Here is a 27,683-nt window from a genome sequence, read left to right on the forward strand (position 1 = left end):
ATCCTTGGTGACTGTATGTTTCTTTTGAATTGTCACCCAAAATCCAGCAAGTGATGCTCCATGACTAGTGCTTGGACGTAAGACATTAAAATATTAAATACGAGTTATATTACATGTACTCTTACTTTACTCTATACTCTTTAATGTAACAAAAACGTCACTAGTCCTAATAAACCGTTCACTCTCCATTTCCTTCTATTATTTATCTTTTGTTCAATCCATAAGAGACACATGACAAGAGTAACACTCACTTCACATTTTCATTAAACAAACATAAAAATGAAATCCAAACAACATTCGAACAACTTTGTTACTGAATCAGAATCTAAGTGTAAGAAAAACAAACAGACCAAAGTGTGAGTAAACTAAACAAATTATTAACGTAGAGAAACAGGTTAATTAATGTATGCGACCAAGAAATCACCATGTCGGGATCATAGGCGCCACGGCGATGGGGCTCCTCACTTTATACTTACCACTCTCATCAATCCAAGTCAAAGAACCAAACTCAACTTCCCCAGTTTGATTCCCCAGGTAGGTTAAAACGAGCTTATATTCCGCCTCCTCGTACTTGTTCTTGAAGGAAAGATTTCCGTTCTGTATTTCAACCTGGGAATTCCTAGGACCCGAGACATGAACTGTGAAAGTTGCGGGGCCATCTCCAACATATGTGACAGTCCTCACAAATGTCCTTCTAATCCCATACCCAGATTCACTTCTAGATTGATTAACCGGGTACAGGAGAATGAAGGAGGGGTAATTGAGATCAGAATTCGGGTTTTCGAAGGTGTAATTCTTTGATCTGGTGATGGTGAGGATCTGGGTTTTGGTGAAATTCATGGAACAGAGAAGATTGACGTAATCCTGGGGAGTGGCATCATAAATCAGCCCTGGGTTAAGTGCAGAATTTGGATCAACCTGACCGGCTCCCATGGAGAGGGGAGAAGCAGAGGTGAAGTTAAAGGCGGGATCTTTAATGGGCTTATTAGTGTTATCATATGGATTTGCAGTTGTAACCATGGCGGACCGGATCGCCGCCGGGCTCCACTCCGGGTGCGCGCCTTTAAGGAGAGCCGCAATGCCGGAAGAATGGGGACAGGACATGGATGTCCCGGAGATCATGTTGAATGGGCTGGATAATTCTATGTCAGGGGAAATGTAAGACGCGTATAATGTCGGAACCCAGGCTGCTAATACTAATGTCCCCGGCGACATTATGTCCGGTTTCAAGATCCCCGGGTAGCTCGGGGCCGGCCCTCTGGAAGTGTAGGTGGCCACCACAGGGTGAGATTTAGTGCCCAGAAATGTCTGCTGAAATTTTATGGTGCCATAGGGGTTAGCGCCGTTTTTAGCGTAGTTAATGAGGTTGTAGGAATTTGCCGGGGAAATTACGACTCCGGGGTATGGGAAATCGTTGAAATTGAAGATTTCAGGGTCGTCGGAGATGAAAATGGCGGCTGGGACCTTGGAGTTTGCGATGACGCGGATTTGGGACATGAATGATCCTATGTTGTCACAGATTATTATCCCGTCGTATTCGGAGAGTAGCTGAGATGAATTGCAGGCGGATATTGTTTGATTGTAAATTAGCGGTTGATTCATGACAATAGCGCTCGCCGGGAAAGATGTCCATCCGAGGATTTCTTCACCGTTTCCTAGAATCAAAGTTCCGGCCAACCACCGGTCAATGGAGCCGGCGGCGGAGGTGAGAACCCACGGGATTCCATTGTGTAAGTTTCCGAGCCCGGAGCCGGCATTTCCGGCGGAGGAAGAAAGAAGAACGCCCTTTTCCATGGCGCCAAAAGCGGCAATGGCAATGGGGTCTTCATACAACGGAGAAAAATCAAACCCCATGGAAATGGAGATCACATCAACGCCGTCGGCAACCGCCTGGTCTATTCCGGCGAGAACATCGGAAGCATACCGCCCTTCTTCCCAAATCACCTTATACATAGCCACCCGAGCTCTCGGCGCGATCCCACGCGCCGTCCCGGAGGCGTACCCGAAGAACGACGCCTCATCCACGTAGTTTCCGGCGGCCGTGGAAGACGTATGCGTGCCGTGGCCTTCAACGTCCCTCCCGGAGTTCATGACTATCGTAACGTTCGGATTCGCCGCCATAGCTCCCTTATTGAAGTACCGAACGCCGATCAGTTTCTTGTTACACAAGGAAGGATCAAACTGTTCTCCTTCTTCACACTCCCCTTTCCACCTCGCCGGAATTTCCCCCAACCCATCATCTCTAAAGCTCGCACTCTCCGGCCACACGCCGGTATCAATGACGCCGACGATCACGTCCCGGCCATAGTCCGACGCCGGCCACAGCCCCGTGGCGGAATTGAGAGACAGAAACTCAAAAGTATGGGTTGTGTCAAGCGTCACAGTCTTGTCTTTGTAAGCCGACACAAACCCCGGAGATTCCTTGAGAGATTCGAATTCTTCCTCGGACAACACGACACTAAAACCATGAAGCGTATGGTCGTAAGTGTAGAGAAGCCTGGTCGGATTGTGTTGGTCGTCTGAGGTTGTTTTTTCGAGTTTTGCAGAGTTAACAACAGAGTTGTACCAATGGTCGTGACTGACAAAAGATTTGGGCATAAATGCCTTATCCATGTGGACAATGTAGGTGACTTTGTTTGATGAAACTAAATATTCTTGAAAGGAAACCAATACAAATAGGATGATAAGAGGAATGCCTTTAAGCCCACCCATTTTTTTTTATTTTTTTTCTCACACAAACTCTTGCTATGCAATCTGTTTAATCTCTGACCTGCACATTTATACTACTTCAGAATGAAATAGCAGGAAGTTTCAGCCATGTTGGTGAGAATGACTTGGCAATCAAATGATTAAAAGTTTGACTTTTAGCAAGAGTGATATGATGTGACAAATATGTAAGTATATTATATACTTATATTCCGTAGAGTTACGGCCGGATTTTAGGGTTTGGTGGCCCTGTTCTGATAAATAAATGAGGTCCTATTTTTAAAACCAATAAATGCAAGTTTCGAACCTTTGACTTCCAAGTTAAAATACAATAAATATACATTCCTAGTTTCCTACCATCTCTTCATAGAACCTTTTAAATTTAATTGAAAACTTTTAATTTTTATTTCTAAACTAGATAGGTAAAAATTAAATATTGAGCCTCTAAAATTTGGGGCCCCTCTAAAATTGGAGGCCCTGTGCGGTAGCCCAGCTTGCACAGCCTAAAATCCGGCCCTGCGTAGAGTGTATGAACTCGGAGAGCTGGTTATGAGATCAGACATTTCCGAGTTTAGGTTCAAAGTCCCCCAAAAATCTCCAATTGTGGCAGCCTTATATAGAAGTCTTAAAGTGACACATGATGAGCGTCCGACATATTAATCACGTGTCCTACGTGTACCGATCGCGATGGGGTGGCCATAATAATTCCACATGCTACGAGATTCTGACATTTGCATTATTATGCTATAGTCGGGCAACACGTTTGGGTTGTACTTGTCTTTCGATAATGAAGGTTCAGTGCTCGGGATAGCCTTCCCAATCATATGAGCTCGAGAGTCCTATCCCGGGAGCAAAGCGCTACTAATCCCAAAGGGACTACCTTTAATTTTGACTAGGCTCTGGTCCGGTGGAACACCCGATAGTCGATTATGCTCGGGAAATGAATCTACTAGTCCCTTGTACAAATATTGAGCACGTGTATAAGTATCCGAACAAAGTATAATCCCTATCATGGCCTATTGGCTTTCTCGGTTTGAATTGGTCAACACCTAGAGTGGTTTACTTCCTTGTAGTCGTTTGTTTGCTAAAGTCACAACACGAGTTTTACACACTGCACACCTTCAGATATTGGATGAGGGTTTCCCCGGTCACCAAAAAATAAGAAAGAATGAGTAAATGTGAAAATGAACAATCTAATTATTAGTTTAAACTTTTAATTAAAATGGAAGGTGAAGGCGGTAGGGGTGTGCAATCGGTTAATCGAACCGTTTTAACCGAATTGAAATTTTTAAAAGATTAATCCGAACCAAACTTTGTATTACCAAATTAACCAAATTGAAGTTTTTTTTTTTTTTTTTCGATTAACGGATTAATCGAAAATTTTTTAAATTAAATTTTAATTCTTTAAAATAATACCTATAATAATAAATTCATAAGAAAATATACAAATACAATACCATAACAACACTACAAACATAAAAACACAAATTATATAGTCCAACATATATCCATATATATATATATATATATATATATATATATATATATATATATATATATATATATATATATATATAATTTTAATTAATTGTTTGATTAATTCGATTAATCGATATTTTCGAACCGAATTCACAGTTTAATCAAAATTTTACAAATCCTTTAACCATTAACTGAATCGAAATTTTCGATTAAAGAATAATTAACCGAAATTCTTTGATTCGATCGATTAACCGAAACTTAAACACCCTAACAAGGGGCCGGGCGATGGACGGCTTCATAGTTGTTCCAGAGATGTGTGATCTGCTGTCAGCTGGCTGAAAACCATAGTTAATGTATTAGAAGAGACACATTGTGCGATGGAACCTATGCTTAGGCTCCACATTGGACTGTTTAATGTTTTTACTATTCATATTAAGGTTATAATACCTTAAGATTCTGGCATATTTTCCCTGTCCTTTGAAAGTGATATCCTTGTAACTTTGTGAGTCTTGGGTCTTTTTGAGATCACAAGAAAAATATTGATTATATATATATATATATATATATATATATATATATATATATATAGTCGAGTTTCGGTGCGACGAAATCTTCCTGTGCGATCGTGCAACAGTTTTCAGAATAATAGTGCATATATTCTTATTAAAAAAAAAAAAAAAACTCATTAATTTGTTGGTGTGGATCAGAAAGTTCTGATTGATTAGGAGAAAATAATGGATTTCAGTTTTCTTTTTTCCTTAAAAAAAAAACATGTCAAAAGTATGCAAGTATCGTGCAAGACTGCAGTTGTACCATATATGCATGTAAAGACTAAAGACATCAGTTTGTCTTCATTTAGCTACTGATATTGTTCTTGGAAGCTTCTCAGGTAGCTGAAAATAACGTAAGAGACATTTTTGAAGCAATAATTTGAGGTTAACTACTTGTTCAGAAATTCATACAATCAGGTAGCATTTTCTTATATTGTTATATTAGATGATAAGAATGTGTCAACGCGTGATTATTTGGTAGGAGGAAAACCCGTTACCACTATTCGTCCATATATAATAAATGTGTTGATAAGAATTAAATTTGTGACCAGCTAAATACAAAAATTATATTCTACATTTCTACTTAGGACCGGCCTTGGCCGTGTACGGCCAGGGCGAAATATTTTATATGTAATTCAATATTTTTATACTTGATAATTATGTTTCTAGAATCCACATATTGATTTTAATTGCAAAACTGAAAACAAAATTGTATAGAAATTGGTGTCGAAAATTGGTGAATAATTTTGTATCTAAATATACACAAAAAATGTCTTTTTTTATGTTAAATTTTGATTTATATTTTTTTTCTGTTGAATTTTTATGAATTATATTTTGACAAAAGTTTTTTTTTTTTTTTTTTTTTTTTACATTTTTATTTTGTATTTGTACTTAGCTTACTTGTATAATCATTTAAAAAATAGTCAAAATTAAACTATTAGATAGAACTTATATTTTTTACGAATTATACTGGTCTTAATTTTACTTACTCGATCATTTTGTTCGGGACAAAGATGGAATGCATGCATGATTGATCGGCAAGTGACAAACAACGGCTAAGGACAATGGCATGTGAGGTTTTTCAAGCGTATTTAACGAGCCGATAGAGAGGTTTAATTAAAGCGATGTTTCAAATGAATTGAAATTATTGGACCACGAAGAAAATTGCATTATTTCACATCAGACTCATAACAATAACAATAACATAAACATTAGTCTCTATCCTGCAACCGTTTGTGCAGGCAGGGATTGTAATTATAAAATATTTTGATAATAAGTAAATAAATAATTAAAATAATATATTAATATCTTTATAAGTTATTTTATTTGTTATTAGCTAACACTATAAATTGTTAATCCAGATAAAAAATATATCATTTTTCTATAAATTACTAATACTTTCCATTGATTATTTAAAAAAAAAATTAATATAATTCGATATTTAAAGATAATGGCCGGTTCAAGTCAATTATAGAAGTAAGGGCGATTATAACAGGTTGGGGAATATGCAAAGGGCATACTCTTCGCATGTGCCCCTAATTCCCCGTCCTTGTCCTCATTATGGATTGAAGATTTATTCAAATATACATGTCCTTGTCCTTGTGAGAATTATGTAGGAAACGAGCCTCATCTTCTAATAATTAGTTCCGTTTTTACTACAGCATTTAAATGACAACATAACTAGTCCCGATCCATATTTTTTCTTGTGCTTATCTTCATCACAACTTGTTTAGTTTGGACTTAGTCTCATTGATACCTTGATGCTGATTATGAGTATCCACAACCTCACCTTAAAAATTTTATATTTTTAATTTATATATAATATCAAGGATAAGATAAAGCAGTGCAGGGTGTAAAACATTCTCTGAAAAGTCCTCCCTATTCTTATCCCAAAGACAATGAATTGGGCTTCCTATCAAGTTTAGGTATAAATGTATAATTGTCATCCTTGAGTGGAATGGGCAAAATTGTTATTAGACAAGATAGATGAATAAATTTAAAGGCATTGATTAAAAAAAAAAAAAAAAAACACTAAATTGACCAAGTAAAGAGACCAATTCCTGGGAAAAGAAAACGGAAGGGGAAGAGACCATTTTCTAGAAAAGGAAGAAAATTGATTTCCGCTGCCGGATTCGAACCCGGATTCAAATGAAGACTTTGAGAATTAGCCAGTGCTACAGCGGAGCCATTTGTTATAATAGGACGATTTTATTTCTTTTAAATGTTGTAGCGTTTCTTATAAAAACAATGCCAAAACCCCCCGAGTAAGATACACTGCCATTTTATCAAAACAAAACCATCATTTTATAAAGTATACACTCTTTTTTCCTTTTTTTTCTTTTTTTTTTTTTTTTCAAATTTAAGATACATATTTGAACCCTAAACAATTATGCAAACAAAATGATAAACGTTGTAGCGGAAATTCGAAAATACTCAATAATGGTTTTATGGACCCGGCTCCATCATAAAACTAGGTAGAACGAGAGAAAAATATGAATAATATTAATTTGAATCTAGGTCCGAACAATATTCACAATTGGGCTACAAGTAAATAAAAATAATAATAACAAGTCTGCCCAACCGGAGTTGTCTAAACCTAAAACATACTAGGTCTTAAATTTAGTCCTCAAGACACACTTCTCGTAAGATTTGAACACGAGTTTAATGACAGGACAAGAAGAGAAAGGTGTGTTTCGTATGTACAGAATTGTATAGTAAAATACATATAAACTCCTAACATAATACACATAATCTAACATAATACATAATACACATAAACTCTTAACATAATACACAGAAACTCTTAACAGAATACACATAAACACAAATGTAAAAATAAAAAATAAAAAAATTGTAACGGACAGAACGATGTCTGTCGCGTCAGCTCTCCACCAACTTATAAAAATGATGTCGTTTTTAAACTAGGGCGCACAATGCGTCCTGGTGCACGATATAACGATTGGTCTATAATAGTCTGGTCTTAGACCTAGGCTTATGCTTTTGGGCCTGAGCCTTGTGGCCACGTCTACTTAGTCCATTATGGACCAAAGAAGCCGTGTAGGGTCCAGTCTCCTTTTATTTTTTTATTGTAAGGGAAGGGGGATATCCTACATATACACACTACTCGTCTCAACTGAAGTTCGAATCTTTCACCTCCCACTTAGGGGAGCAACCCGATACCAGTGGACCACAAGCCACTTGGTCAATCTTCTTTTATTTATTTTCTTGTACTCATTGCCTAAGATATTACTCCTCGATTATTTAATTTATGGTGGGTCTAATCCAATAAAATCATCAAATATACTACATTTCAAAACTTCAAAATGAATTTTTTTAAAAAATCATGTGTTCACTTGTCTACTAAACAAATTAAATTATATACTTAAAAAAGAGCAAAAAAAAAATACATAATATACACTTTTTTTTTACTACTATCAACTCTATTTCGATCATGTAACCTTCTCTCAAGGAGAGTCATAAAGGTATCAATTGAGCACAAAATATTTAGCATATAAATTTCAAAATACAAGTTTTGATTGAATTATTTTTTATTATTTATTATCTTCTTTAAGATTCAAACTAAATAAAATCAACAAATTTCTTTGGTTTCTAATCTCCTGATGATTAGTCTTGTTTTCACCTGACATTTGGATGACACCATGGTTAGTTCACAGGACTCAAGCTAGCTCGAGACTCGAGCTTTGTTTTCGTCTCAATTCGTTATTTATTTTTGGATTGGTCAAATCATTACCTTAATATGATGATTATGATGAGTATCTATAATCTCACTCAATTTATTTATTTATTTTTAAAATTGAGAACGAAAGGTGACAATACGTGAAATAAATCTTTTTTCTATTCAAATACAATGGTCATCTCTATGTGAAAAGCGCAAAAGGACTAAAGGGGAGTTCTTGTTATTGGAAAACTTAGGATATGTACCCCAAAAAACAAAAAACAAAAAACAAAAAAAAAAAAAAAAAACAAAAAAAAAAAAAAAAAAAAAAAAAAACATTTTTCCGCTGCCAGGATTGAACCTGGATATATCTTTAAATTTTGACAACAAGCCAATCTACAGCGGAACCAGTTGTTACAATAATACAATAAAATAATTTTGTCGGATATGTACAAAAAAAAAAAAAAAAAAAATCATTTTTCCGCTGCCAGGATTCGAACCTGGATATATCTTGAAATTTTGACAACTTGCCAGCGCTACAGCGGAACAAGTTGTTATAATAGTACAACAAAATATATTTGTAAGTAAGATACTACCTAGGGAATGTAGGATAAGTAAAACAGAAAAATTGTATTCCGCTGCCGGGATTCGAACCCGGATTTATCTTGAAATTTTGACAATTAGCCAGCGATACAGCGGAACTAGTTGTTACATTAATACAATAAAATGTTTTTGTAAGTAAGACGCTACCTAGGCAAGGGCCTAACTTTTATAAATAAGAAAAGAAAAATGGCAAAGCCATTAAACTTACAACTTTTGGGTAATTAAGCGATTAAACTTAAAAGTGTAATTAAGTTATTAAACATACAAAATATGTACAATTGATATATTTTTAGAATTTTTTTTTCCTAACAAAATCTAGTCATATTACTAATATAGTATGTACAAACATTTTTTATTTTCTCCATTGTGATAAGTGGATCCGTGGATCGATTGAAATATTTACAACTCAAATTGTACCAAATTTTTTTAAAAATATCTCAATTGTATATATATTGCTTGTTTAATGATGGTTCAATTACGTATGTTTAATTTGTTTAATGGTTTGTTTGCACATATTTTAAGTTCAGTAGCCTAATTGTACAAAAGTTATAATCTTAAATCTTAATGCTCAAATTGACACTTTTTAAAAATGATAATAATAACAATAAACTATCAAAGGGAAAAGGACAAACAATTTTATCCATTCCGCTTTGCCAAAACCACAAAATAGGACACTGCCATTTTGTCAAAACGGAAAACACAACCATTTTATTCAAAACAGAAAACAATATATCTGTTATATATATATATATATATATATATATATATATATATATATATATATTCATTCATTTCTGATCACCAATGAAAGAAAATGCCACTGAAACAGTTAAATGCAATTCTTCCCACATAATCATCTTTCATTAGCAGTTGAACAAGGTTCTTTAAAAGCAGTTCAATGTCGAATAATAACTTTGGTTTGTCTGCTGCATATTCATAACTGTTCTCAACCACAGCTGCAGTTAATTGCAGTGCAAAAATCGTAAACAGTTCAATCGATGGTAGCAGTACGCATATTCTACTGTCTCGTCATCTATTTTTGAAAAACAAGGAAAAGATCTACACTCATTCCAACCTAGAGAAGCTCAATTAGCGATTGATTGGAGTGTGCATCCGCTCGACTATCCTATTTACTGCATCACGTGACATGACTAGCGTGTCATGTAGCAGAATACTGTAGACATTTAAACCCTGCCAAAAAGTAAGGGAAATTAGATGGAAGAAATTAGGGCGAGAGCTGAAGATATAAATATAGCCTTCAAGAGAATCAGAAATTACAGCCACCATCTATATCAGCATTAACAAAAAAGGGAATATGTTTATACAATGTTGGTTCATCACAGATAGAGCTACGGAACCATTGTGTGCATGAACAGATTCATGAGAATCATCAAAAGATTTTTACTAATTCAATTAATGCATTAAGAGCCAAAGACCTTGTGGTCAAGCGGCATGAAGTGACTCTCTCAAATGGGAGGTCATAGGTTCGAGCCTCAATAGAGGCGGTGTTGACTCGTTGGGCTTTAGTTGGTTGAGAAAGTATATATGAACAGATACTACATGTAACAGGGTCAATAGTACTCAAAAAAAAAAACTCACTTAGAAGAAAAATCAAACTCAAAAGCTAGATCCAATAGCTGCTACAATAGCCAAGTATCAAGTGCAGACAAATGTGTATAAACCATCGAAGAGACCAATGTAGTTCTGATACTTACAATAGAAGGCAAAACGTTGACATAATGTATATTTTGAGTGGCCAACTTGAGGTTTTCGTTGATGGGGCCACCATCAACAAGCAAAACTTTTTTGGCATTCTCCATTTTCTGGGCATAGCTTACGATGTTCTTGGTTTTGTGTGAAGGTAGTTCCATATCCTCAAAAATCATGAGCTGTAAATTGCACAACATTTGCTATTAAGTTGAAATTCCCTGCAACATATAATGATTTAAACAGTGTATTCGTATACTTGTGAGGCTTTAAACTTGCCTTTCCCTCTGCTGCACGAGCTGACAAAGCAATCTTCAAGCCCAGTCGACGAACCTTCTTGTTCAGCTTGATAGCATGACTTCGAGGCTTTGGGCCATGCATAGCTGCACCTCCACGAAACTATTGCCCATTAACAAATGCTATTAGTATTCTTTTATAACAGCAACTCAAAAAACAAAACTGAAAAAAAACAAAAAAAAACACCTGAGAGAGAAAATATTTTATGTAAATTTAGACAAGAACACAGAGGGGCCAAATGTAGGAAAGAATATCACCTGAGGGCCACGGAGTGTCCCATGCCTTGCTCGACCTGTACCCTTCTGCGGATAAGGCTTCCTCCCAGTCCCACTGACCTCACTAATAGTTTTAGTCGAATGTGTTCCCTACATTTTCCAACCATGATTTCATATATTACCAGAAATCATAATTCTATAGAGATTTTGGGAATAAATATCAAGTGCAAAAGATAATGAAGCTTGGGTAACCTTAAAAAATGTGTACAGAAATAACAAAACATTTGGGGAACAAATCAGGGGAATGTTACATAAGGATCCAATTGTTTGAAATTATCTGCAGAAACATAAACCAGATTTCTCAACATGAAAAAATCATTATTTCCAGGGCACAAGTTTCAAATTGAGATAATCATTTCCTTTCTTTGTATGCCAGTGGTGAACAAAATGACCAAAAAAAAAGAAGGTAAAATATCCAAACAAATAATTTCTAAACGAAGATAGCTTTTTGATTCATACTATACCTGCTGCCGTTTAGCAAGCTGCCATCTTACAACACGATGTATAATGTCCTTCCTAATTGGCACATCGAAAACATCACCAGCCAACACCATAAAACCCTTATCTTCATTACGGAAGTTTGTTACTGGAACAACCAGGTCCTGATAGAGCCCTATTACATTATTGCAGTAATCACAACACAATAAAACAAAGTTGTACAAGCTTATACAAAGAAACAAGAAAAGAAAAATCAAAACTCAGAACAAGTTAACTAAACAGAAGAGATCTCATAAGTGGTTTCTAACAAACAGTAGCGAGCAAATTTGAAACACGGCTACAAAAGAGAACTCAAAACCAGTTACATCCATGTAGGCACAAGTAACCATGATTTTTACAGCAATTATTTACGAAACAGGATGGAGTGATACTAGAGAAGATACTTAAATTTGGAAAATGTTCGCAAATTTCATGACTTTGTTCCAAGCTAGCATATCAGAAACAAGAGCAGAGAGAGAGAGAGAGAGAGAGAGAGAGAGAAACTGAAAATAGAGGAATTGAGGAATAATAAATCATGACAATTATTTGGATTTGTCAATAAAGAAAGCACTGAATTTAACTATAAAAGTGCTGTAATGCTGTTCACATACCTAATTCACGATCAAGAGTCAAAACACGCTTCTTTGTCAATAAATCTGATGGAAATTCACCATCACCTGAATCAGGAGCCAGGATTGAAGTCGAAAATCTTCGTAAGGCAAAGAAAATTGGTTCATTCTGCAGCAAAGACCAAGGTATACAGATGCTATGTAATGCAACAAAGGAAAAAGCATGAAAAACAATCAACAAGTCAACCCTAGAAAAACACGACGATTTTCAAAGCATTGAAATAAGGAAGGCAATCATTTTACCTTAGCAAAAGCAAACTGCTTCGCAGAAGTTACATTCGAAGCTGTATCAAAAAGAAATTGAGGTGCTATCAAACATATGGTTTAGCATAATAGGAAAACAAGGATTAAGAGTATCAAAAAGTGGGGAGGAAATCTTCTCAGTAAGGTCCAAATTTCAATTCTATAATATGCCGAATGAAAATTAAAAGCAAAATCAAACCTGTAGATCCAGAGAGGGAACGGAGCAAACCGGCGGGGGAATCAGATGAACAAAACGAACGCAAAAGCCTCCTAGAAATTGATAATGACATGATTTGCAATAGATACTGATTACATACAGATATAGATACAAATTAGATGGTCATTTTGCAGAACCAGAAAGAGCTGTGAACATGGAATACAGTCGAGAGGCGGCGAGGGGTGTAGGATGGGATATAAATTTAATAATATATAGTAGGTGTTTTTTGTAAATATATCAACATAATAGGGTGAAATTATAATTTTGTTTTTGTTATATGAATTTCGTGCTCTTGGTAACTTTCTTTCAAAAGGCTGAACCCCAACCCTAAGAGTCCCCCACACCTCAGTCCGGCTCACTGCGCACAAGGAGCCCCCTCACTGCCGCTGATGCTGATGAGACTCGATCCCTGATCATTCTTCTAAAGTTTCACATCTATGACCAATTGAGCTACCCATGCGGACTGTTCTTGGTAACTTTGTTTATACTCCTTGGCGTATTGGGAATGTTTAGACCTATTACTACCCATTTAGAATGATAACTGAAATTTATTTATATTTACTTATTTACTAATGTATAATATGTGCAATGCACAAAATATAAATCCGTGTCAATTTCAAGAGACAATATTATATACTTTTACATTATTACTAACAAATTTGTCACTTTTTATTTGAAAACAAATTTGATATAGCAAGTTCTGATAGGTTGATATATAAAATTTAAATTTAAAAAAAAAAAAAAAAAAAAAGAGAAAAAACAAACCTATTAAAATTTGTCACATAAAAAAGTGACAAATTTGTGAGTGATATTTGTAAGGGTAAATAATATTTTTCATATTAAAATTATAATCATCTCATAGTTATTAAAAATTTTGGGTCTTAACTATATTTTATAACTTATTAAAGTAATATTGAAAAACAATATTCATACTTTTGTTTGATAATGATAGGGATATACGCCCGTGAAGTCTACTGGTCGGTCGGCACCGATCCGTCCCACGGTCAGGTCTAGTCGGCTTATTCACCTTGCGTCTCCTTAGCTGACCGCTAACACGGTCGCCCCTCCGTCCGACCGGCCTTCCCGAGCGTCTTGCCGTGACCAAGCCTCAGTTTCGCCAGGTCCCTAGCGCGCCCCGTCAAACGTCGAGGCCCGACCCCAATGGTCAGGCCCGATCGTTGCTCCCCAGCTCCGGCCCTAAGGGGCTCAGAGTATAGCCGCCGCGTGGCGTGAAGGTACCCGGCCCCGACCGTAGCCGATGCATGTCCGCTACATGCCGCCATGCCGAGAACCCGGAGACTGACCCCTTCATGCTACTGAGAGGGGACTTTTGGCATTAAGTTGGACCGGAGCATCCCGACCCACTATTTAGAATCCGTGCTTGGCATTAAGTTGGACCGGAGCTTCTCGACCCACTATTTGGAATCCGTGCTTCAACATCCACGCATGTATGTACCCATACCCATATATACAATATATCAGATAAAAATGTAATTTTTTTATATATAAATTTAATATTCATTTTTAGGTAATAATAACCATCCTTGCTAATTAAAATGTAAATGAAATTTAGCTTATAATTATTCATTTTTATTTACAATATATTTCATTTATATATTCTTTAATAGTAATAATAATATAAGAAAAGATGTAGTGTATTATTATTATAACAATAATACAAAAAGTATAATAGCAAGAATATTTATGTTCAAGATAATATATAGTATAATTTTTATAGCATAATGTACATAAAAATTAAATAAAAACACACATAAGTGAGGATACTAACCACCATTGAATTATTTGCTTTTTAATTAGTGCAATAAAGGCAAGGCTGTGAGTCTGTGAGATGCAAATTGAAATATATAAGCATAGAAAGCTAGATGAAAAGACCTGCAAATGCTGCTATAACAAAGTATCAGACTACTGAAAATCCAAAGTATTTTACAGATACAAATAGAAAGTAGTTTAAAGCAGCAGCATAGGACTGAAGCAGCAAAAGTTAACACAAACTTCATTTATTTCAAACAAGCAAGTTTGTTGATTGACCAACAAAACAGGAAAACAATCTGTCTGCAAAGCTGAGATAACAGAAAATCTACAAAGGCTAAGCGGCGTCTGCTCAGCATAGTTGACTCCACCTTCAGCAAAATGGCCAACAGCTTGGCAAGGTGGGAACAGAGTAGAGTTGAGATTGATACATTGATAATCCACGACACAAATACCACCGTGCTAACCACCAAACGGGTCCCCCTATCAATGACATGAATTGCCCAATCAGAAAGACCACTTCGATAATAAACCAAGTCACTTTCTCTGCTCATCAGAATCAAAGATAGAATTAAAAGATAAAATCCAGAAAGTACCTCATAAGCCAGATGATTTGCGCCATGGGACAATTGTCTCCAAAGAACAGACAACACTTCATATCTTCAGGCTTTCACCGCCAATATATCTTACATAACCTTACATGATTGTATCAACAACTTCAGTATGCATCCCAACTATTCTTGGGAAAGTAATGGAATGGTATCTCATTTAGACGTCTGAATTGTAATCCAAGATTGGTAATGTATCACATTTGGAGTTGTAATCCAAGATTGGTAATGTATCAATAATATCTCATCGGAATTGTAATCCAAGATTCGTAATGTGTCAATAATATCTGAATTGGAATTGTAATCCAAGATTGGTATTGTAATACTTTTGTATCACTTAGTGATTATCCATCTTTCTCTTAGAGAAATCCTTTTAAATTGGTTTATCAATATTGTAATAAATTAGTCACCGCCCAAAAGTGGGCAGACAAGGTCATCCAGCTCCAAAAAATCTCCTTCAAGAATGCCTAATTCTTCCTCAGCAGCCAAGGCTTCAATAAATGTAGCACCAGTACTAACAAGTCCCGTTGATCTCATCTGCAAAAAGCAACAACCTATAAAGAATTGTAGGCAAATTCATTTGACATTAAGAACTAAATGCATAACCTATGATGAAAGATAGTAGATTGGGAGATGAAAGATGGAAATCTTTGGATTAAGCTTCAGAAAACGCCTACATTGGCTACCTATCCATCAATAGAAACTAAAGGTAATTTCAAGTTTGAAGCTAGAAAAGGCTTATTTGCTGCGCTAGAACATCTAACATCACAAGATATGAGGTGCATAAAGCATATATAGATATCACATCACAAATACTTTATAGCAAGAACTAGCAGTTTACATTGGCTCAGCTTATGATCATTACCATTTTTAAGACAATTCAAAGCTCATCTTGCTTAGTTGGCAAAGACCTTAAGACCAGGCCCTGTTCAAACCTCACCAGGAGCAAGGTAGATCTAATCTCATAATTGGCGAGTAGTTTAGTTTCCATTACTTAGGAGTAGCTGTGATTTGTGGGTAGTTGGAATTGTTCATTGAAATTAAGTTTAGTTCATTGGTCATAACTTAGTACTTCGTACTCAGGGTATCAAGGAAAAAGAAAAAGATCATTCAAAGGAAGATTACTAAGAAAATTGAAGTAAAATGCAGCAGAAAATATTTCATCATGCATTACCTGGTCACCAATTGGTTCACTAACATGATTATCTATCTTGCTAACTGTATCCACTGGGAAATTCAAAACCTCATTCTTCTCATCCTGCATTTTTTCATCGGTGGCTGACGTGGCAGTTCCATTGCACTGAATACCAATGTGACGAACAGTCGCAACACTTTCTTCAGCACAGGAACTCACCATATTTTCTGACAGGTTGTTTCCGTGATGTGATTTGGAAAAAATTCGACATAGGACGAAAGCAGCCTGCATATGAACAAAAGCATGTACCAATACTAGTTATACTCACAGTCAAACATAAGACAGAACAGGCCATGAGCGAAAGGCAATGATGAATAAAATCATGAAAACCATGAACCAACAATTGATTTTCTTATCAACTGCCTCATATTCAGACATTTACCAGTCACAAATAACACATAAATCACAGGTTTTCTTAAAATAAATTGTGCTAGTAAACAATTGAGCCAGAATACTAGAATAGCATCTTGATTTTAACCCCATTGTATTTATACCTTGCAGTATGAAGTGTAAAAACAAAGGCCCCCTTCATTACTTCAACATACTCAAAATCAAAACCCCCCAGCTTGATTTAAAAACCTGAATTTGATCCTCCCAAGGACTCATATTATTAAGAATAACCAAAACCTTGATATATATATATATATATATATATATATATATATATATATATATATATATATATATATATATATATATATATATATATATATCTGTCCATCGATTTACAAGTGCAAGAAATACGAAAGCGGAGCTCTGATTAAGAGGGTACCGTTGGATGATTAGGTTGTTCGTATTCATACATAAACCAGTCAGTTCTCACAGCAGTCTTCGGAGAATCCCCAAAGTAGAAAACGAAGCATTTGCGCGTCCCAACCACGGCTTTCCCCAAACTCCGATCCACAACAACCCTAACCCCCCCTCTCCTTTTCCAGTACCCGCCGCCGGCTCGCCTGGTTCCTCTATCCTTCAAAGCCCTAACAACAAAGCAGAACCAGTGCAGGCGCCTCCCGCCGCGGCCGAACCGGAAGCGGAAAGTCTCGGGTAAGTTGAACGGGTCAAAATTGTAGAGGTTAATATCCTTGATTACGTTCGTGCCGCCGTGACGATCGCCGTCATTCTTCAGGGAGAGGTAGTAGCCTACAAGCTGTTCGTCGGAAGGGTAGAACCCTGAACCTGGGAGGGCAAACGACGTCGTATCCTTGTTGACGTCCCCCATCTTCGCAATACACAATCAAGTCAGCCACCGAAAGATTTTCTGATGACCACTGGGGTTTATATAGGGGCGCGACAGGAGAGGCTTCGCCGTGACGCTTCTCCGGGGGTTTTATTCTGTCATCTCAGGTGTACGTGTTAACGGTGAGTACATCCCAATTTTTTTTTTTTAATTTTTTTTTTTTGTATAACCAGAGTTTCCACCGCACCTCTTTTCCTGGAGGCCAAAGATCGAACCCTTGACCTTTGGTTAAGGATGAATGAGTTCCTTCCACTTAACCGCACCCTCCAGGTTTCATCCCAAATTTGGTTAGTCTCCTTCGATGTGATTGTTGTTATTATTATATCATTAAACATATTCATAGAGAAGTTAATAAATAAGTGTTTGATTTCTGTCACGAACATTGAGAGTTTGAGTTTAGGTTAAGCTCTTTAGGCGTGATTGTTGGTATACCGTTAAACATACTCACATAGAAATTACGGAGTAATAAATAAAGGCTTGATTCCTTTCAAGAACATTGGTGGTTAGAGTTTGAGTTAGATACCTTAGACGTAATTGTTGTTATACCATTAGACATATTCATATAGAAGTTGCCACAAACATTAGAGGTTTTGGTTAGACACCTTATATGTGATTGTCGTTATACCGTTAGACATATCCATAGAGAAGTTAATAAGTAAGCAAAGTACAAGACAACCTAGCATACACATCTTCCTCTTGATTTACATCCCAGATCATTGATGAGATATATTCACAAAGAAGTTAATAAGTAAGCAAAGTAAATAGCGACTAAGCATAAATGTCTTCCTCTTAACTTACATCTCTTTGATGAGCTTAGGAGGATATTAAACATTTATTCTTCTCTGATTTTTTTTATTTAGTATAATTTTACCATAAGCATTGTAACTACAGTATTTAAGTATGAAATTTTCTTGATATAGTGATACTTACAATAGCCTTATATATTTTTATAAGAATAATAACACTTACAAAAATTAAATTACCAAATATGGAGTACATATGGTCAAATTTGTCCTTTATTAGTTAGCCATGGATTTCCTGCCACTTGGTCAAAGAGTGTATGCCATACAATCTTTTATTTGAATACACATGATTTTTAAAGAAAGAAACATTGGAAATTTAAGTATGCATGTCCAAGGGAAGTGACCAATGATTTTAGCTTGTGTGCTATACTAGTTGGAAGTGACATGTAACCATAAAAGTAACACATCATTTTCACAATTATCTCTTTCATCTATACATAGAATGATTTTGATTGAGAGGTATAATGTTATATGTTAATTAAAGGAGTATAAAATATAATTATTTTAAACTCATTTTCAGTAATTAATAGATTCTTGTTAATGACTAGATATATCACTATAACAGGACAATTTCAGCCAAGTTAGTTAGACAGTTGATTTGATAATCATCATATTTAAAGTTCAACTCTGTATGATAACTGCTTATTAGTCTTCTTGATTTGAACTGATTAGCAATTAATAATTTAGGTTGATTTATCACCTTAGTGACCTCCCTAAGAGCATCGACATTTGTGGATAATAGGGAGATATTTCAGAAAGAATTCTCCCCACCCAAGATAATAACTAATGTGGGGAAGAGATAATGTGAGAAATAATTGGTCTGCAAATGAAGGGATAATGCAGAAATGGTGGGCCCCACCCCAAAAGCCACCACTGGTGACAACCACGCGTGGCTGTCACCAGTGCGCATGACGGGCGCATGCACCGCACGCGCGTCAGGCGTGCCGAGAGGCGCGCCTGACAGTCTGATTTTTTTTTTTTTTTTAAATTTAATTTTCCTTTTTTTTTTTCTTTTTTTTTTCTCTCCCCTCCCATCTTCTCTTTCCTAATCACTCTTACATTATCCCCCTATTCTCCCCAACAAATGTGGATGCTCTAAATAATTGGCACCATGGTCCATGGGGACATCATATGCATGCTAAGTTCCCCACACACAAACAATTTTTTTTTCCCATTCCTTAAGACATAAACACACAGACATTTCTTCCCATTTAATTTTGCCTTTACACATATCATATATAGCTTTTGGGAGTGTTTGGAGATTGTCCTTACTAGCTTTTATGTAGGCCTCCATTTGTGTATATATTTTGTAAATTAATATATTTCACTTTTGGGACTATTCCTAGAGTAATTAAATATGATCTTCAATTAATCAGAAAAATTCCATTTTACAATTGAAATGAAACTAGAACTTAAATGATTTTTAAAAAATAAAAAAATTATTTTAACTACTACGGGGTGTGGATGAGATTGTGTAAGTTTTATCCCACCTAATCAGTCTCAAGTTAAGTTCAAATCATGTCTCAGCTTAACATTAAAAACTCGGTATAATTGTCACCGAACATACAAGTCTAAATCTTTTACCACTAAACTCCCACCAACCCACCCCCCTCAAAAAAAAAAAAAAAAAAAAAAAAAAAGCAAATTAAATGAACAAATATGGAATACAAATATAGTCAAATAACTCAGGCTTAACTAGCCATAGTTTCTCATAAAAGATATGACTATGATTTCTACCCACTTAGTGAGTGTCATGTCCTACGTACAATAACTTTTTCCTCTATTTCATTTGAATGCATATGAATTTTAAAGAAAGAAACATGAAAGTTTAAGTATGCATGTAGGAGGAAAATGACCAATGATGCTTGTGTTAGTTGGAAGTGACATGTAACTATAAAAGGAATATATCAATTCCAATTAATAATTATCATTGTTTGTTTCTAAATATTCTATGAGTCTATCACTATTATATTCTTATTATTACTCCTTAGCTGACTCAGTTATCTCATCGCTCAAGAGTATGGAGCTGGTAATTAACAAGATAATGGGATAAGTTACTTAGACTTAACCTGGGCCCGAGTGTAGAGCAACGAGAAAATGTAACAGTCGACACACTTAATGCAGGGTCATTCTACTTATTACAGAACACCGCCTCATTAAGGAGCAACAGTTATGAGGAACACTGGGCAGTTATTATAGGGACTGTTATACTTATTGTAATAGGTAGGGGACACATTCAATCTTGTTTTCAAAATCTTAGCAATACGATTACTCATCTGCTTACTCTTTACACTCTCTAAGTAAATATTTCGATAACTTTATTACCGTCACATACATAGAATTTTTTGCGAACGGGTTAACGCGTGGGTAGGAATCACCAATGTATCAGGGAGTTTGATCCTTGCAGCATGATGATGGGCATCTCACCCCGGTTTGATATGTATAGTGTTTGTGGAGTTGGTTTCGAAAAAGTTGTGGCCGTTCAAAGTGAATGTGCAAATAAGTTCAATGGGAAGGTCTCGTTGTTCCCTAGGATTGAAGGGGAGGAGGGAGCATGGATCTTGAAACTTGTCTTTCACCTCGGATTATGAGTGCTCTCAAATTTAACAAAAATTTTGTTAGCCCAATAAAATCTCAGTTATGTTAAGATTATGTCTAAATTTTTATCATTGTAGAAGATGAGATCAATATTTTTCTTTTATTACCTTTTTTACGAGATAATGCTAAATCAATGGATGTTTATACTTTGCATATTGCAACATAATAATAATAATAATAATAATAATAATAATAATAATAATAATAATATTATTATTATTATTATTATTATTATTGTCTAATTTTTCAATTTTATCTAACTATATCCTAAACTCATTAAAAAAAATAAGATACAAAGCACAAGGTAAACATGCAAATATGAAAATATACTCAAAATATAGGGATAGAAGACATTATACAATAAGAACTTGCATTTCTTTTGTTTCTATTTTTGATTTCGTTTTTGCCATTTACCACCCAATATTATTATATTTTGGACATGATTATTTTGATAACTTTTTTCTAGTGAAAATATATTTTAGGAAAGAATAATTTCCAATGACAAGATCTTTTTTGTTTGTTTGTTTTTTTTTTTTGCTCTACAACTATAATAGATGATTCATGAACTAAAATAATGGCAGCGATAAGATAGAAGCCACACACAACTCTGCAAGCATGTCACAAGCACTATGAACAATGAGAGAGACTCTTCAAAAACAAAAACAAATAATAATATAAATGGTGGAAACAATTTCTAGATCCATTTTTTTTTTTTAAATCTAAAAGTGCATATGGCTATTCGCATTGAAAATCCTAGGAGATAACATACCAAGATTAATACTTGGTACTACAATAAAAAAAAATAAAAAAATAAAAAAAAAAAAAATCTAATCTCTTCAGACCCAAGCAGAGACAGTTTTGACTGCGCCTAGGACACAAGGCTGGTGTCGTTAAGGGAAAGTGAAGCAAGTTGAAGTTGGTCTGCTGGGCTGTTAGCCTGTTGAACATTCCTCAGAACTTCCATAGCCTCTGCAACTTTGGCTTTTAAAGCTTCTGGCGATTCGAGCAGATGCAGGACCTCAGTTTGGTCCATCTCGAGAAGCATGCCTGTAACCTTTGCTGCGTGCTCGTGCTCCAGTTGATCAACAAGTGGGTACAAATTCTCACCAAGCATCTGATAAACAGAAACACAGTCAAATTCTATCTTGAAAAGGAACATGGATCGATGTGGAGAAAGTTAGATACTCACTGTCCTCTGTTGCTCGGGCGGTGCATTTGCAAGGGCACTTGCAAGTGCGGTAATTGGTACAGGTTGTCCCAAAGAACCATCTCGAGGAAGTGCAACACCACCCATATCATATGGAACAGAAAGAAGACCTCCACCCACACCGGGCACTGGCACCTCTGGCACATTCCGGCCAGGGGGGAATCGATACATCCTTCCCCTTGGGAGCATCTTGGAGACAAGATCAATAAATAAATCAGGATTGCTTGTTGAACATTTTAAAATAAAACTAAATTCTTTTATCTTACAGTACCAACCAATTGACACAGGACACTGACCATGATTTTAAAACAAAACTTACCTGCTGTTGCATCAAGGGCATAGTCTGCTGAGCTTGTTGCACTGGTCCAGATCCACGCCTGCCACCTGGACACTGGCCTTGCTGACCCTGTTGGACAAGTGGCACAAAAAAATTTGGCATTGGAGCTCCTCCTGGCCGCATTCCGGGGACAAGCTGTTGCTGGTATCCAAATCCGGCCTAGAAACAATGACTAAAATTAGTTACCATCAAAACGAAACAAAAGACTTTACAAGATAATCCTCTTTGAATGTATTGATTCTTGAAGTAACATAATTTCTGAAGCCAAGGATACGAGGATGGCTTAACATTTCAATTCCAACTAGCTTAAACCCCAAGTGCCTTGTCATTAACATCATAACTAACCAGTCTCCATGATGCAGAATATGATTCACTGATAAGAATGTAATAACTTGAAGCATACAGTAAGACAACTCAAATGGATTTGATTGCTTAAAATCTACACTAACAATACTTGTCTTCACTAAAGCAAATAATTAGGTTTACAGGCAAGGTTGGTGATCATCAGTTAAAAGAGAGTACAAAAAAAAAGGTCATACCTGGTGAGGAATCATAGCAGGTGGAGCTTGGCCATAAAAGAGCTGCTGGCCAATACCTGGTGCACCAGGAGGATACATTGGCATTCGAGGAGCGAGAGCTGGTGTCACTGCAACTGGTCGCATCTGTGAAAACTGCGCCTGCAAGAGTGTCGTATAAACAAAAATTAGAAACAGAAAGACATCCATGCAGCCATAGAGCTGATAGTCATATAAGCATTGTGCATCAATTAATATGTGTATTCAAAGAATCAAAACTGATCAGAGTAAATATTACGAGTAATTAAGAAAATAAGTGGATATCAAACTGATATTCTAGCAAATAAAACAAAAAATTTCAAGTTCTAGAGCAAGTGTTAAATTACCTGCAACTTTGCCTTTCTCTCTTCTTTCCGCTGAGCAATTGCAACATAAAGTGGCTTGCTGATTATCATTTTTGCATTCATCTCGTTAAGCTACAACAATATAATAATAAAAATATTTTTAGTATCTTATTCACTTAAAATAAGAGAAACTATACTTAGCACTGACCCATGTTACAACACATCAACTACTGCTGTTAACTTACAGCTCTGGAAGCTTCCTCAGGAGCTGAAAAGGCAACAAATCCTGATCCTCTGCTAATTCCACTCGGATCACGCATAACCTGAAAAACAAAGAAAACAATGTTAATCAAATACAACTTATCCAATTATAAGTAGCAGACGAAATAACAAAAAGTGCACATATCTCATATGATGTACCTTGCATGATGTTATTGTACCATAGTCATTGAAGAGCTCCCTTAGCTTGTCATCATCAATACTATCATCCAAATTTTTGACATACAAATTTGCGCCTTGATATTTGTCCACTGTTTCCTTTACAGTCTGCTCAAATTTACTTCTTAATTCTTGCTCCCTTTCTGACTTTTTTTGAGCTTTCCCAACATACCACTCTTTGTCATCAAATTTCTTCCCATTTAAAGCTTCAACTGCTCGAGCAGCATCATCTGCATTTTCAAAATTGACAAACCCAAAGCACTTGGACTTGCCATCTGCATCCCTCATCACTACTGCACTAGTAATTGTCCCGAATTCACCAAAAGTTTTATTCAGATCATCATCTGTTGTGGATTCTGATAGGTTCTTCACAAAAACATTGTTAAATTTTGTCTTAACAGTTGAAGTTTCTCTTTCCTGCTTACGAAGAAAATGTCCAACATAGACTTGCTTGTCATTAATTAGCATGCCATTCAACTTATCTATGGCATTTTGAGCCGATTCTTCATTGTCAAATTGAACAAAACCATAGCCTTTAGACTGGCCGTTAGCATCAGTTGCTATCTTGCATGAAAGGATGTTGCCAAAGCTTGAAAAAGTTTCAAACAAGGCTTTGTTGTCAATTGATTTGTCCAAATTCTGCATAGCAATTAAAGAACCTAATCACATCTTCCATCCAGGATACATTCAAGATAAAATTCAAAAGCAACAGTATCACAAGTACCAATAAAAAAGCTTGCCAACTACGTATACCTTGATAAATATATTTGCAGTCCCACTCTTACGTAGACTAGGGTCACGATGAGAATACATGACCCTAACCGACTTGCCGTTGAGCGGTGTGAAGTTCAAAACCTCCAGTGCCCTTGCCGCTGCAATAAGAGAATACACAAAAAAGCACTATTAAGTATTGAAGCATGTAGTTTTGGTTGTCAGAAAGTTCATACATAGCATCACCACACACAAGAAACACTCTTGAAGCATGTAGTTTTGGTTGTCAGGAAGTTTAAACATAACATCACCACACACAATAAAACAATGCTATTAAAGTATACTGTAGAAAATAACAAGATATGGTCCCAGAATCAAGCAATTTGGGCCAAAATAAACTGTGAACAAAAACAGGACAAAGTCACAAAGGATTAGGCAATTTGAATCTACATATATACTGCCATAAGATATATGGTTTCTACATGTAAAACATATGAAATCATTCAAAAGATTAGACTACAACCAGAGCTAAAAGCAATGCTACCACACAACCACACTCACTTTCACAAACCAAGAAACAAGACTACTTTAGGCAATTAGATGGACAGTCAATGGAGAAGAGATAAAATCCAAACCTGGTAACATTTACCAACTTGCAAACATACAGAAGGGAGGTTTAGTTCGTAACACCAGAAAACAAATGAGTGACCCTCCCAAAAGGGTACCATTATATGTTAACTGAGCATAAATAGAAATGGAAAACAAAGAGCATAACAATAATCACCTAATCATGCAAATGCCACATGCATCACAATTCACAACTGCAGAAATTAAAGTGTCAGCTAAATGTCCTGATTTCCTAGACCAACTCTTGCAACTTTTACAAGAAAGACACATCAAAATGACAGGATAATTTTTATTTTTTTAATTTCCAAATTCAAAGTATTTGCATCATGTCATCATAAAACCAAAACATATGCAACAAAAAGAAAAGTTATGAAGACAGAATGTTACACAACTATCTTAAACTACAAAACACTGCAAATGCAAACCAGACTGCATAGACTGTTCCATTTAATCGATAATATTAAAAGTTCTGCATCAATGTAGAAGAGAACTAACCATCCTGAGGATTGCTATAGTTGACGTATCCATAGCCGAGGGATCGGCGAGAGCTGAGGTCCCGACAAACTCTAACCGAAACCACCTGACCAACCTGGTTGAACACATCATAGAGCTGCGAGTCTGTCACGGTCGGCTCCAGGTCCCCAACATACAACGACGTCGTAGTGAACTGGCTCGCAACCCCAGCACCACCAGGAGCTGCAGCAGCGATGGAGACGGCGGCGCCGGCAACAGCACTCGCCGCCGGCACTCCGTTCGGTGCCGGCACCGGACTCTGATGCTGCATCTGAATCTGCGCCATTTCTTCAACAACCGCTGATTATCTTCCTCGTCTCCCGTATAAAACCCTAGCAAGCTAACACGAACGAAAACGGCAACCAGGTGAGTCGAAACAACAACAATCCCGAGGGTTTAGAATGCAAATAACAAGGAACGGCAGGGTAAAACAGGGATTAACAAAGCTTCCGCCGGCGATCGGAGAAAATATATCTGGCTTTTTCAGGGGAGGGCAGAGAGAACTGCACCGCAAACCGGCGGAAATGAAACCGCAACGTTTAAATACTGAGCAGAGTGTCAGTGGCGGTTGCAAAAGAACCCTAGTTGAATGTGGAGCGAAATCTGGACCGCGAAAACACCCGACACGTGTACGATGCGATGCTGCACCGTTGATCGATTCTCCAGTTTGCTAAAATAGGGGCGAAATAATCTAAGATTCTGGTAACTAATTTCAGGAAGCTAAGTAAGGTTTAGAAGTCTAAGTACCATCATTAGTGGATAAGTAGATATTGTAGATTGCGATTTAATAATATCTCCTGTGATTAAGGAAAATTAGTTCGGATTGACATAACGGTCAACGGTGACAGTTAGGCTGACTTGATACCAAGCCCAAATCGTCTTGAGGCCCATGTCCAGTTATGCAAACTGGGCTTATTTGAATTGTAATTGTACGCAAACCCAAATATGAGTTAAACATTAATTAGTGATATATATTTAAAGCTTATTTAAGCCCAAAGTTATTTTACTAAACTAATCTTGAAATTTTGTTTTAAACTTATTTTGATTCATATTTACTAGATAATCGCTCTTTGTCTTATTTTATATATTTGGTTCAGTTTAGGGGTGTAAATGAGTCGAGCTGAGCTCGAGCTTGTTAATGGAGGCTTGGCTCGAGCTCGAGCTCGGGCTCGATCAAGCTCAAGAACTGATGCTCGAGCACAAGCTCGGTATTGTTCGAGTTCAAACTCGAGCTCGATTTTGACATTGAATTTGACCTATTTAATACTTTTGATATAAAATTCAAACTACTTTGTTTAATCAATACATAAATAATAAAAATCTTTTAGGAATTTTGAGTTCAAAATTTTAATTTCTAATTGTTATTTTTATATATTATTATATTATATTATATTATATTATGTATTATATATATTATATATTATATATTATATGGCTCGCGAGCAGCTCGACGAGCCACGAGCCTAGAATATCTAGGCTCGGCTCAAGCTCGATTACTAAACGAGCCGCTCGAGCTCGGCTCAAACCCGATTTTGACCGAACTCGAGCCAAGCTTTGACCGAGCTGCTCGGCTCATTTACACCCCTAGTTCAGTTAACCACACTTAATTATTGAAATTATTTAAAATTTATTTTTTTTATATATTTAAAAATTATATTAAAAGTACTATTAAGCACAAAAAAAAAAGTAATTTAAAAATAATTTTAAAAAATGCTCCTTCCGTCTCATATCATTTGTCTGGTTCGATTAATGATATTTAATTAAAGTTATTTTTAATTTTTCATAATATTAAGGTTAGTATTAATATATAAAATTTATATACGCAGTATTTAGAAATTACATCAAAACTACTATTAAACACCCAAAAAAATAATAATTAAAATTATTAAAGAAAATTAACAATTAAAAAGAGTTAGTTTG

General features: G+C 36.0%; 4 protein-coding genes across 5 annotated transcripts; all 4 read right to left on the reverse strand.

Moving 5' to 3' along the window:
- Nucleotides 1-272: 272 nt before the first annotated feature.
- On the reverse strand, nt 273-2,734 carry LOC109152655 (subtilisin-like protease SBT1.9). Its single transcript, XM_019300299.1, has one exon. The coding sequence runs from the start codon at nt 2,710-2,712 to the stop codon at nt 421-423; it is 2,292 nt and encodes a 763-aa protein (XP_019155844.1). The 5' UTR covers nt 2,713-2,734; the 3' UTR covers nt 273-420.
- Nucleotides 2,735-9,847: 7,113 nt separating this feature from the next.
- LOC109153134 (50S ribosomal protein L4-like) lies at nt 9,848-13,045 on the reverse strand. Of its 2 annotated transcripts, XM_019300921.1 has the most exons (9): nt 12,843-13,045; nt 12,644-12,684; nt 12,383-12,509; nt 11,759-11,907; nt 11,277-11,384; nt 11,002-11,121; nt 10,731-10,904; nt 10,091-10,206; nt 9,848-9,971 (listed from the first exon to the last, which is right to left on the reverse strand). In XM_019300921.1, exons 1-8 carry the CDS (start codon nt 12,931-12,933, stop codon nt 10,105-10,107), a joined length of 912 nt encoding a protein of 303 aa, XP_019156466.1. In that variant the 5' UTR covers nt 12,934-13,045; the 3' UTR covers nt 9,848-9,971; nt 10,091-10,104. The 2 variants fall into 2 exon arrangements, with proteins under 2 accessions (XP_019156466.1, XP_019156465.1); XM_019300920.1 differs by having other exon boundaries at nt 9,848-10,206.
- Nucleotides 13,046-14,722: 1,677 nt separating this feature from the next.
- LOC109153135 (NAC domain-containing protein 72-like) lies at nt 14,723-17,702 on the reverse strand. Its single transcript, XM_019300922.1, has 4 exons — nt 17,206-17,702; nt 16,413-16,658; nt 15,227-15,775; nt 14,723-15,113 (listed from the first exon to the last, which is right to left on the reverse strand). The coding sequence occupies exons 1-3, from the start codon at nt 17,650-17,652 to the stop codon at nt 15,641-15,643; spliced, it is 828 nt and encodes a 275-aa protein (XP_019156467.1). The 5' UTR covers nt 17,653-17,702; the 3' UTR covers nt 14,723-15,113; nt 15,227-15,640.
- Nucleotides 17,703-21,720: 4,018 nt separating this feature from the next.
- On the reverse strand, nt 21,721-26,306 carry LOC109153133 (polyadenylate-binding protein 2-like). Its single transcript, XM_019300919.1, has 9 exons — nt 25,746-26,306; nt 24,666-24,784; nt 23,895-24,551; nt 23,720-23,797; nt 23,517-23,606; nt 23,155-23,292; nt 22,598-22,774; nt 22,261-22,467; nt 21,721-22,185 (listed from the first exon to the last, which is right to left on the reverse strand). The coding sequence occupies exons 1-9, from the start codon at nt 26,047-26,049 to the stop codon at nt 21,940-21,942; spliced, it is 2,016 nt and encodes a 671-aa protein (XP_019156464.1). The 5' UTR covers nt 26,050-26,306; the 3' UTR covers nt 21,721-21,939.
- Nucleotides 26,307-27,683: the final 1,377 nt, after the last annotated feature.

This window comes from Ipomoea nil, unplaced genomic scaffold (assembly GCF_001879475.1).
Source record: "Ipomoea nil cultivar Tokyo-kokei standard unplaced genomic scaffold, Asagao_1.1 scaffold2480, whole genome shotgun sequence".
Taxonomy (NCBI): Eukaryota; Viridiplantae; Streptophyta; class Magnoliopsida; order Solanales; family Convolvulaceae; genus Ipomoea; species Ipomoea nil.